At 43.0% G+C, this 13042-nt stretch overlaps 1 protein-coding gene across 1 annotated transcript in view; it reads right to left on the reverse strand.

The window, feature by feature from the left end:
• The window catches only part of LOC128638476 (carboxypeptidase O), a 145251-nt gene that overhangs the window by 61899 nt on the left and 70310 nt on the right, over positions 1-13042 (reverse strand). The window contains exons 7-8 of the mRNA XM_053690448.1: positions 8045-8146; positions 5189-5293 (exon numbers count right to left, since the gene is read on the reverse strand). Coding sequence (XP_053546423.1) covers positions 5189-5293; positions 8045-8146 — 207 coding nt within the window. The remainder of the gene's footprint in view (positions 1-5188; positions 5294-8044; positions 8147-13042) is intronic.

Genomic DNA, 13042 nt, shown 5'->3' on the forward strand with positions numbered 1-13042 from the left:
AAGTTCAGAACCAATTAAACTATACTTGTAGTAGTTTGTATAGTTAAAAAACTATTTATTATGTCTTTAAAAAACAAATAAAGTTTTAAGTTCACTAAAATTTCCAAATGGATAGAGTCATTAAAACGAATGTTTAAACTCCAAAAAGGAATGACACAGCATTGTGCCTAGGGACGTGCAGTACTAGGAGGCAGGGGAGGCAGCCCCTGTCCAATCAGGGAAAAAAAGATTTCACAAATAATATTTATTAAAAATAAAAAAAAAAATCTTATTTTTTGGGCCATGCCCAACACCACACCAAGGGTACCCCCCTATGGCGAGCATAATTATTTTATTTTACTGCGCTTGTGCCAAAATCATCATAGCATAAGCATCCTCCATCCATTGTTGCGCAATTAGGAGGCAGTGAGCCTGTCCGCTGCTCTCCATTAGTTGCGCAACATGGATCTAAAATAACAATTCTCTGCTCACTGCCCTACTGGTGACTTGCACGGCACTCATAGTAGCTCCATTGGAGGCGGCTCTCAAAACCGCCTCCATGATGAGCTAATCACTCAGCCAATCAGCATTCAGCGCTCTGAGCACTGCAGGGAGGCGTGCCTGCTGATTGACAGAGTGACGTGTGGGTCATTGGTCATGTGACGTCGCGCCGGGCTGTTCATACAGTTGCGTTCAGGCGGGAAGACTGAAAGGAGGGAGAAGAGCTGCTGCTGCAACTTACTGCTGCCCGGCCCGCAGCTGCTTAAAAAACTTAGAAGAAGAAGACAAGTGGGGTGCGCTCACTGCAATGCTGAAACTGAGTGCTCACAGATTGGACTCAGACATCAGCAGCACTGCGCCAGTTGTGGAGTCAGTGAGGAGGCGAGGTGGTCCTGGGACCTGGAGGAGGAGGGAGGGAGGACTGTGCTGCAGTGTGGTGGCGCCAGGAGGAGAGAACTGAAGACTCCAGGAGGAGCCGACCAAGGAGGAGTGTGGAGGAGCAGACAGTGTGGACACGGAGCCACGTGGGGTCAGGTGGAACGTTGAGTGTGTGACAGAGTCCTGTCTCTCTCAGTCGGAGTATAGGCAGTGACCGACGGCAACTGGACCTCATCACAGGATCAATCAGATCATCAGCTCAGGTTAGGCCAGTGTGTGTGCTCATGTGCTGCAGCCCTGAATAATTTGCAGCAGAATTTTATTCAATGAATAAAGTGTGACAGACAAAGTAGTAGTCATAAAATTGATTTTATTTTAAAATAGATGTGTCTCCCCCTCCCCTGTGTCTCTCCCCCCTCCCCTGTGTCTCTCCCCCCTCCCGTGTGTCTCTCCCCTCCCCTGTGTCTCTCCCCTCCCCTGTCTCTCTCCCCCCTCCCTTGTCTCTCTCCCCCTCCCTCCCCTGTGTCTCTCCCCCCTCCCTCCCCTGTGTCTCTCCCCCCTCCCTCCGCTGTGTCTCTCCCCCTCCCTCCCCTGTGTCTCTCCCCCTCCCTCCCCTGTGTTTCTCCCCTGTGTCTCTCCCCCCTCCCTCCTCTGTGTCTCTCCCCCCTCCCTCCCCTGTGTCTCTCCCTCCTCCCTCCCCTGTGTCTCTCCCCCTCCTCTGTGTCTCTCCCCCCTCCCTCCCATGTGCCTCTCCCCCTCCCTCCCCTGTGTCTCTCCCCCCTCCCTTCCCTGTGTCTCTCCCCCCTCCCTCCCCTGTGTCTCTCCCCCCTCCCTCCCCTGTGTCTCTCCCCCTCCCTCCCCTGTGTCTCTCCCCCCTACCTCTCTTGTGTCTCTCCCCCCTCCCTCCCCTGTGTCTCACCCCTCCCTCCCCTGTGTCTCTCCCCCCTCCCTCCCCTGTGTCTCTCCCCCCTCCCACCCCTGTGTCTCTCCCCCCTCCTTCCCCTTTGTCTCTCCCCCCTCTCTCCCCTGTGTCTCACCCCCCCTCCCGTGTGTCTCTCCCCCCTCCCCTGTGTCTCTCCCCCTCCCTCCCCTGTCTCTCTCCCCCTCCCTCCCTGTCTCTCTCCCCCTCCCTCCCCCTCCCTCCCCTGTGTCTCTCCCCCTCCCTCCCCTGTGTCTCTCCCCCGTCCCTCCCCTGTGTCTCTCCCCCTCACTCCCCTGTGTCTCTCCCCCTCCCTCCCCTGTGTTTCTCCCCTGTGTCTCTCCCCCCTCCCTCCTCTGTGTCTCTCCCCCCTCCCTCCCCTGTGTCTCTCCCCCTCCCTCCCCTGTGTCTCTCCCCCTCCTCTGTGTCTCTCCCCCCTCCCTCCCATGTGTCTCTCCCCCCTCCCTCCCATGTGTCTCTCCCCCTCCCTCCCCTGTGTCTCTCTCCCCCTCCCTTCCCTGTGTCTCTCCCCCTCCCTCCCCTGTGTCTCTCCCCCTCCCTCCCTCCCCTGTGTCTCTCCCCCTCCCTCCCCTGTGTCTCTCCCCCTCCCTCCCCTGTGTCTCTCCCCCCTCCCTCCCCTGTGTCTCTCCCCCCTCCCTCCACTGTGTCTCTCCTCCCTCCCTCTCTTGTGTCTCTCCCCCCTCCCTCCCCTGTGTCTCACCCCTCCCTCCCCTGTGTCTCTCCCCCTCCCTCCCCTGTGTCTCTCCCCCCTCCCTCCCCTGTGTCTCTCCCCCTCCCACCCCTGTGTCTCTCCCCCCTCCTTCCCCTGTGTCTCTCCCCCCTCTCTCCCCTGTGTCTCACCCCCCCTCCCCTGTGTCTCTCCCCCTCCCTCCCCTGTGTCTCTCCCCCTCCCTCCCCCCTCCCTCCCCTGTTTCTCTCCCCCTCCCCTGTTGCTCTCCCCCTCCTTCCCTCCCTCCCCTGTTTCTCCCTCCCTCCCCTGTTTCTCTCTCCCTCACTCCCTCCCCTGTCTCTCTCTCTCTCCCACTCCCCTGTCTCTCTCTCCCCCTCCCCTGTCTCTCTCTCTCCCTCCCCTGTCTCTCTCTCTCCCCCTTCCCTGTCTCTCTCTCCCCTCTCGCTCTCTCTCTCTCCCCACTGTCTCTCTCTCTCTCTCACCTCTGTGTCTCTTTCTCCTCTCTCTTTCTCTCCCCTCTGTCTGTCTCTCTCTCCCCCCTCTGTATCTCTCTTTCTCTTTCCTCTGTCTGTCTCTTTCTCCCCCCTCTGTCTGTCTCTTTCTCCCCCCTCTGTCTGTCTCTTTCTCCTCCCTCTGTCTCTCTCTTTCTCTCCCCTCTGTCTCTCTCTTTCTCTCCCCTCTGTCTCTCTCTGTCTCTCCCCTCTGTCTGTCTCTTTCTCTCCTCTCTGTCTCTCTCTTTCTCTCCCCTCTGTGTCTCTCTCTCCCCTCTGTCTCTATCTTTCTCTCCCCTCTGTCTCTCTATTTCTCTCCCCTCTGTCTGTCTCTCTTTCTCTCCCCTCTGTCTCTCTTTCTCTCCCCTCTGTCTATCTCTTTCTCTCCCCTCTGTCTCTCTCTTTCTCTCCCCCCCGTCTCTCTCTTCCTCTCCCCTCTGTCTCTCTCTTTCTCTTCCCTCTGTCTCTCTCTTTCTCTTCTTTCTGTCGCTCTCTTTCTCTTCCCTCTGTCTCTCTCTCTCCCCCTCTGTTTCTCTCTCCCTGTCTCTTCCTCCCCCTCTGCCTCTCTCCTTATGTGTCTCTCTAACCCTCTGTGTGATTGTGTCTCTTTCTCTCTAACCCTCTGTGTCTCTCTCTCTCTCTCCCTCTCCCCCTGTCTCTCTCTCCCTCTCCCCCCGAGTGCTTTTCTGTGTTTCGGTCTACATTTTATTGAATTAATTAATGAATTGGTGGTGCCATCTGAAGGAGTGGCTTTATTTAAAGGGTTGGGGTCAAGCGCCCCACCATCGTTAAATTTCACCAGCCGCCACTGGATCAAGACATTTTTATATTTACTGGATAATGAAGGAATCTATAAGCATAATTTGCAGCATTAAAGTAAAAAGTATCTTTTAAACATACTTTAATGGGTCTGGATTTCTAGATCTCATAATCAGAGCAAGCATTTTGAAACCCATATATGAAACCCATATGTTTTCTTTCATGATTTAGAAAGAGCATACAATTTTAAATAACTTTCCAATTTACATCTATCTAATTTTCTTCATTCTCTTGATATCCTTTGTTGAAGATCATATCTAAATATGCTCAGTAGCTGCTGATTGGTGGCTGCACATAAATACCTCATGTGATTGGCTCACCCATGTACATTGCTATTTCTTCAACAAATGATATCTAAAGAATGAAGGCGTATCCAAGCCAGTGCCTCACCTGCCTCTGACCTCACCGCACGTCACTGCCTAGTAATAGCCAGCCCAGTCCACAACACTCATATGTTTATATGATAAACTGTTCGAAGTGAACAACACACTGTTATTGAAGAATACTATACAAATGTGTATACTTATCCGTTTGGAGAAATCCTGTGTATTTAGTCTCTCATAAAGAAAGATTCAAGCAGTTTTGGAAGGTTTCCTGTCATCTCCCTGTTGTTTCCGGGTAGTTTGTTGTTATCTGTAACTAAAAGGTGTATAAATGTTCCATGGAGGAGGATGGCACTAGATTGTCCTCTGACAAAGTGAAGAGAGCTTCACGAAACGCGTAAAGGGTGGAGCCACGCAGCGAGTGACGTTACATCTGGTTTTGCGGTCCAGGAGCACAGATACCCACACCGGAGCTGTTTGTTTGTTTTTTCCTAAATGGAACTGCCTGAATCTTCCTCTATGAGAGACTACATACACCGGATTTCTGCAAACGGATTAGTATACATACCTGTATAGTATACTTCAATAACAGTGTGTTACTGTATGGATTTTGTGTGCACATCAATAGTGCTCCATATCACTTGCATTTTTGTGTTCTATTTGTAATCTAGTGCTATGTGTTTAAATCCCTCAAAGGGGCTTAACACCTAGTCAACTTTAGAGCAGCAATGCACATGTGCTCCCCAGCTAGACATGGGCAGTAAGCCAATCAGAAGCAGCATATATGTGTAGCTGTCAATTACTAGCTGTAGTGTATGAGTATTTTACTATTGCACTATTTTATTGCACCAATGTTCCTTTAATTAAAAATTATAATGATGCTTTAATCTATTTCATACAATTATGCGTGTTTCCTTGGAACACTAATTAGCAGCACGGTTTTCTATTCAGTATACAAGCTGCAAGCTCTTTTGCTTTATGCTGTTGGTTAATAATGTTAATAGCACGTCAATGAACAGAACATATATGAAGTTTATAATCCCTCATCTACCAATTTTACCCCATTGAACTGCAAAAAATAACTTACCTCCTTTATAAACCACTGACAATATGCCACTGCAATCCATTCCCGTGCATGAATTCCACAATCTATTACAATATATTTTTTTGTCTTATCTGATGGCCAACCAATCTGTAAAGAGATTTACAAATAAATATATTAGTAATTACAGTGATTGACATTTATTAGTAAACTTTTTGGAAATTTTATTTATTAAACAGGGTAGTTAGAAATATCATCATAGAATATAGCTACATTTGTATACCTAATTCTGTATGTTAATAGTGCCTGAGTGGCACCTACGTAACACTGTTCATAAATAGTTCATGTTTGTGGTATCCCCAATTGATATGTCAATGCTCTTTCCAGCAGTAAAACCATATTATTTTACATGGTGATATATATATTGTTGTGTGATGTTATATATTGTTCTCTCGCAACTTCATTAGCATTGAGCAATCTCCCAGCCCTTATATAACTGAGCAATTCTGTTCTTGTATACATATTATCTGCTCTAATATGTGCATATGCCCCCATTTCTTAGGTGGTAGACAGTACTTTACCTATATATAAAGGGGTACTTATTTGTATGTGTCTACTAGAGGATACCCATTTGTAGGGTCATCAATATTACTGCCCATTTCTTGGCATGGGATCGCCTACTTATTAAATGTGGCACAATTACACTGACCGAATCCATTACATTCCTGCAGGTGATAGTATCACACCACTAGCTGGTTTATTTTGACCACTGTCCCGTTTGGTAACCTCTCCTAATTAAGAGGTGCTCCATATGACATGATAATATATTTGAGAACGCCAGAGTTTTTTACCTGATAGCATTATTTAGTACTGACACCCTGAGTGGGTCTTATTGGGGGTCAACCGGTTCCCACCATAGCACCTCCAGACTACTAGTCTGAACACTGTAGATATTCATTGACTATTCTGGTAGCACTATTTACTTTCAGCTGCATATGTTTGTTTTGTGTTTTTAATGGATACATTTGTTTCTTAATATACTCAATAATAGTTAATTTTTAGCACCTTCATATCACCTTCTCATACTTAACACATCTAGATTATATCCTATTGAGAACTGTGAGTTGCTAAATGCTATGTATGTACACACTTTTTGTAGTGTGAATTTCATACTACTTAATTTGTCCTAAGTCTTTTTAGTGTACAGCACCTTTCCCATTAAGAATATTTTATTTATACGAGTATTATATTACACTCGATATTGTAAATTAAAATAGGGGACTTCTCCGTTATCACCTGCTTTTCAATCTGTAAAGAGATTCACTAATAAATATATTAGCAATTACAGTGATTGACATTTATTAGTAAACTTTTTTGGAAATTTTATTTATTAAACAGGGTAGTAAGAAACATCATCATAGCTTAAAGATGTATGCACAAACAAAAGAAATTGTTTTCGGACAAATTGTCACAAAAAAAATATTTTGTTTCATCCAATATCTGCTCATGGGTTGTATGCACTAGTTAACGAACATCCGTTCACACACAATTTCCTATTGAGAACATCATCAGGGCAGTTGGAAAGCAGCTGGTCAGCAGCTTAAATTTGAATACAGTTAAATTTGAAGCTAATTCTACTGCTGCCAGCCGGCAGCAGCACAAGAAAGATAATTTTTTTTTTAAATAATTTTGTTTTATAATGGGATCAAGATTGTTTTAACCACATGATCAAATCAACTAATTAAAATATTTTCATTGACTCGTAAAAGGAACCAATCATTTATAGTATTCCTGACGAGTGCAAAAAAATTGTTAATTTTTAGTATTTGTCTAATAACAAGTGCATATATCTAATAGCTAATATAAGAAATAATGCATTAGTTAGATTGTATACCATCAAGCTTGTTCATGTCAACAATACATGGAAAAGAAAAAAAAATATGTTATAAGGATTTTTGATATATTAGCATATTCTGATTTCTGATGCACTGCACTCAATATCTTTTTCATATCAAGATCATCTGTGACTGACACATATGTGAGTAATCATTTTACATGGAAATTCTAGAAACTTCAAAAGCTGTCTTTGTTTAGTGGTGAATAAAATGGTAAACAGACAGGATACATAATTAGATTTACTTCTGTGGAGCCCTTAGGTAAATGATCTTAAGCAGTAACAATACCCTAATATATATATATATATATATATATATATATATATATATATATATACAGTATATATATATATATATATATATATATATATATATATGTGTGTGTGTGTGTGTGTATTAGGAAATCTGCTAACCCAAAGCCATGTTTATTTCTCACAAAAGAAGGACAGTAGCTCCTGAAGGGGAATTGACCCCCCACTAGACAGCCAGTGATCAATTGTAATAAATAATTAATAATAAATACATAAATAAATCAATACATCTTTTGGAGAGCATAGAGACAGTGATACAATGTGGTGTCCCCCAAAGCGGTCTGCCCTATGCACAGGCCTACTTGGCCTAAGCCAAAATACACCCCTGATTTAAAAAATGCTTACAGTTTTTTCCTGGGCTGTATTTTGTTTTGGCGTTTGTCTATAAAGACAGATAACATGAACAAGTCTACTTTTCATGCAGGATAAGCACATTGAAATTCAAATATTTGAAAAGCTGGGAGCTGGTGTCACCTGCTGCTCAGAAACCCATAGGCTACTGCCTAGTTAGCCTTTTATTAAATCCGTCATAGGTTAAATACTTACAATACTGTTTTTGTTTTTATTTTTTTAATACCAACTATTAAACAAATGTTTCATTTTATCAAGATTACCCAGAACTAAAAAATCTGCAATGTATTGCATAATAGCAAAGATTTGAGGTAACATTTAATATGAGGTCTGCTAACACTTACTTTAAAGTAATAAATTGGTCGATGTTCATATGTAGATCCTAAATAATGTTTTGTTATCAGACTACTGTGTTCTTCTTTGATCTGCTCCATCCATTGATAAATCTGTAAAATACATAATAATTGTATTGTATCAAATGATACTTCTTAGTAGCTGAATAAACAATCTGCTGACTTCCAGTAAAACCTAGATATAAAACGAGAACATGAATAATCCACACAGTCTTGTTTAAAAATAGGTATAGACAATGCTAAATCATCATATTATTATATCATATTATTAGTGGCATACACACATATGCTGTGAGGGCCGTGCCCCAGTATTCAAACACCCCACCTTCTCAGTGAGTCAGCATAATATACACACCCATTAGCTCTCTGAGCTTGAATACTGGTGTATAGATTACTATGTTCACAAACATGATTTCTTTATTATTCCAGGTTTATGAGTCATCAAACGATGGAGCCACTGAATCCTACATGAAATAACTCTAGTATTTTACTACAGCAGATGTTTGTTAAATAAAATAGTTCTTAATTTGGATAGTCAGTATGACATCCCCTTAGTTCTAGAATAGGTACTCAAGCAATATTATAAATTTGCCTAAAGTTAGATTATGATCTACTAGTAGATGCGCAGATGTAGATGGGCAGTAGAAAATGTTATCCACATATAGTAATGATGATATTAACACATGTTTAGAGAAATATTTAAATGTGGCCTTAAGTAAAAGCAGGAGTTTTACATAAGTGAATTAAATTAACAGAAGACTATTAGTGTCAGCTGTATAGAATCAGTCCAGGATTGGACCCAACTGCTAGCGTGAAAAGACAAACACACGCTAGCACGCTGAGAGGAAACCAGGACGTGACCCACTCAGGAATAACAATGAACAGGTTAATTTGAAGAAAAATAAAAGAGTACTCACAGATGCAGGTTTTTGGATTGGAGTTTTAATACAGGCATAGGATAAGGCAGTTGAGTGATCAAATGAAGCGGTGGACAATCAAGTACAAGGATGAGGCAGCAGAGTGGTCAGGCAAAGCAATGGTCTGTGTCCATTTAATCAGATACAAGGATGAGGCAGCAGAGTTGGCAGGCAAAGTAATGGTCTGTGTCCCTTTAATCAGATGCAAGGATGAGGCAGCAGAGTGGTCAGGCAAAGCAATGGTCAGTGTCCCTTTACAGTAATCATATACAATGATGAGGCAGCAGAGTGGTCAGGCAAAGCAATGGTCAGTGTCCCTTTAATCAGATACAAGGATGAGGCAGCAGAGTGGTCAGGCAAAGCAATGGTCAGTGTCCCTTTAATCAAAATTCAGAGTACTCACAAGCCGGAATGAAGCAGCAAGAACAACAACAAATGGGCACCGGAGCGATGTCCCGCCGACGCTTTTAAAAGCAACGTGACTCTCAGTAGCAGAGAGAGATCCGGGAGCCGTGGCGACACGGCGATGATCGGATCAGATCATGACAATTAGAAAATTGATGTGCAATATTTTTTATAGACTAATAAATGACAGATAATTTATGAGAGTTTTCTATTTAAATCTATCTATCTATCTATCTATCTATCTATATCTATTGGGTAAAGTGCGGCTATTCACCCATAAGGGTCTTAAGACGCTGAGGGTTGCAGTTCAGTCGAAGAGCCAGGTCTTGAGGTGCTTTCTGAACTTAGGGCGGTAGCTTGTATGAGTTGCATTGGGAGGGTGTTCCAAGTCTTGGCTGCCAGGTGAGAGAAGGATCTGCCTCCCACTGTGATTTTCCTGATGCGGGGGATGACTGCGAGGGCTTGGTCGGCCGAGCGAAGTTGTCTGGCAGGGGTGTAGAAAATGTTCTATTTTTTTTTCTATGACCATCCACGTAAGAATTTCTGTTCCCATCAGCAATGTCTCTGACACCTGTACCATAGATAAGTAGCAGGTGTTACTGCCCAGTGTTCCTAATCAAAACCCAGCCCCACTGCAATAAACCCTAAATGTGACACAAAAATTTGCAACTTTCTCTTTTGATTAAACTTAGCTCCTTTCCATGACAATATCTCTGAACAGGATCAGAATCAGGGGCGAAACTACAAGGGGTGCAGAAATCGCAATTGCGACTGGGGGCCCAGCTTAAAAAAAAAAAAAAAAAAAAGTTGACCTGCCACTGCCTGCACTGATATCATGTGAGTGTGACATGATGCTTCACTAGTGTCTCTGACTACAGGGGTTAGTCTTTCTGTTTTACCCATTGGTGTTTATGTGTGTGTGTATGTATACGACTGTGTGTGTATGTATGCATGTATGTGTGTGTGTGTGTGTATGTATGTATGTATGTATGTATGTGACTGGGTGTATTTATGCATTAGAAAAGAAGAGGCGGATCCATCCAATACTTCCAAAACACTGTGAATTTATTGTAGCAATTTTCTTTCACAAACAATTGTTGCAAAAAACTTCAGAGACACACACTTAAAACCATAGGAGCTGATGTGAGGTCCGGTTTCAGTCTTACATGTTTCGGCGGATCCTGACCGCCTTAATCATAGACCATTGTGCATACTTCCTTTTTTTGTAGGACTTACCCTGTACGTCGTTGGTCCTTAAGGGGTTATATATTAATATTTAAGCCCAAATTAAAATAATTCCTAAGTTCTGATCAGTTAATTTTTATAAACACCTTGATTATATTTATGCAGTAAACTGAATTTCACTTATGACCAGATATATATTAATTGAGTAATACAATATTAAAATATAAAGCAAGCTATAAGAATCAAAGTAGAAGCCCACATTGTTCAGCTGCGTCGGACTGACCCGGAACCAGTCAGCATGAAGGGTATCCAATAGCTGTCTTAGCGGAGTGCCGTAGCAGCGGCTTAATCAAACTGCTTGAACAAAGTCAGAAGCGAAGAAAGAATAGCAGGCACTGCTTCAGCGAGTTAAAAGTAAAAACATACTTTAATGAAAAACTTGATAACACAACATAAGTGGCAAGACACAGTACCAAGAGAGTGTGGAGGTAATGGTCTGACGCGTATGGCGCCCTCTCATGGTGCTTAATCATAGGTCTATAATTAATTAATATTCAATTAAATCGTATTATCCTGGATATGTACACAATATTATTTAGAAATTAACCTTAACTCAAAATGAATTAAATATCAAATATCACAATTAAAATTTATTAGAACAATTTAGCCAGTAGCAACAATCAATTGCACAATATGGATTACTAACTTAAAACTTGCAGGTAGATTACAAGTTTTGCGTGTTTTTTTTTTAAGTTTTCCAAAAAAACGTTATTGGTCAACATGTGAAAAATACAAAAAAAAGAGTAAAGAGTATACAAGACAGATATCAGTAAACATCCATGTTACAAAAATGGTCTGAAGATCTAATAAAATAATTCAAGAGAACATGGTAAACGTAAATGTTAATCAAGTTATTATAAGATAAATGAATAATTAAGCTTCTCTGTATTATAGAATGAAACTTAGGAGTAAAATTCAAGTGCAAAGAGGACTCCTAGTTCCTCGTTGTATCGTGTTCGCTGGATAAGGGAAGGGGGGAAGGGAATGGAGGGGATGGAGAAGGAAGGGAGAGAGAATGGTACTAGAGAGAGAAGTAGGAAGCAGGTCTAGGAAATCAACTTTTGTCCGGAGGTTGGTGTGTCTTAGGCCGTTTTATCCTTTGGTCTTTTGCTGACCACTCTGGTGCAGAAGCACGTAATTTGGGATGAGGAGGATCTCGTTGTGGGGGGGGGGGGGGATTCAGCAAGGAGACCCCAGCCTGTTAGCAGAGTGAGGCCCTGAGCTATTGTTGTAGCCACAAAGGTTTGATTGTCCTTCATAATGATGAGTCTAGTGGGGTAGCCCCATCTGTACTTGATGTTGTTTTTATGCAGGGTAATAGTGACGGGTTGGAACTGCCTCCTTTGCTGAAGAGTGTAACCCGAGAGGTCAGGGAGGAGTTGTATATCTTTGAACTCACTAAGGGGTGGCTTCCTGAAGGCTGCTTGGATCAATCTATCTTTGTACAGAAAGCTGTGAAAACAAACTATTACATCTCGTGTCTTATCTGGGGCCACCGTCCTGGAGAGGAGGACCCTATGAGCTTGTTCCATTGTATTAGTTAGGCCCTCTGGAGTGCCTATCAGATCACGAAACAAATTTAGCAGAAACTCTTGTAGCTCTGCTGGAGTGACAGATTAAGGAATGCCCCTGAATCTAATGTTCTTGCGTCTGGACCTGTCCTCGACGTCAGCCAGCTTGAGTTCTAGTTGAGATATTTGTTCAGCTAAGTTTTCTGAGTACGAGAAGGTTAGATTGATCCACCACAATATCATCCTGCTTCCATTCCAGTGCGTCCACTCTCTCGCCAATTTCAGAAATCTCCTTTTTAAGTTCAGCAGAACTACACTGTATCTCATGAGTTATATATTTAGTCTATGTGGCTAACATTTTCTTCAACGTGGATTCAGTGATGAAATGTTGGGAGGTGGACGCTGAGTGAATTCTGGATTGAGATCCCTCATTCTGTGAGTCAGGATCACTTAGTTCTCTCTGGGATTCCATGTTTGGGCCTTTGGTAGGCTGTGTGAAATGATCATAGACTGTCTTCTTAGATTTCATTGCTGATTTAGGATGCTTGCTGGCTGAATGTGACATCTTGAGAGGATCTAACCGCTAGTAAAAGCAATATAGGAAAGAACTGCAACACTTTTAATACCTACAAGGTATGCAACGCTGTTATAAAAGAAGGTTAGAACTACACATGTGTATAATAAGCGTTACACAAATACCTTTAGAGCGGGGCTTGGTGTAATCTCTGAAGAAACACTATCACATGTTAGGGATACGTTAAGGGGTCACCCTCAAGGTTGTGTGGTAGGCTCTGTCTAAACTCCTGGAGGTGATAAGGTTACTCGGGCAGATCCCAGGTGTGCACTCTCTCCTTAGGGCACATGGGATACTTCCTCTATTAAGGGGGGAAATGAGAAGGGAGGTGACCCAC

Source organism: Bombina bombina, chromosome 1, assembly GCF_027579735.1.
Source record: "Bombina bombina isolate aBomBom1 chromosome 1, aBomBom1.pri, whole genome shotgun sequence".
In the NCBI taxonomy this organism is placed as follows: Eukaryota; Metazoa; Chordata; class Amphibia; order Anura; family Bombinatoridae; genus Bombina; species Bombina bombina.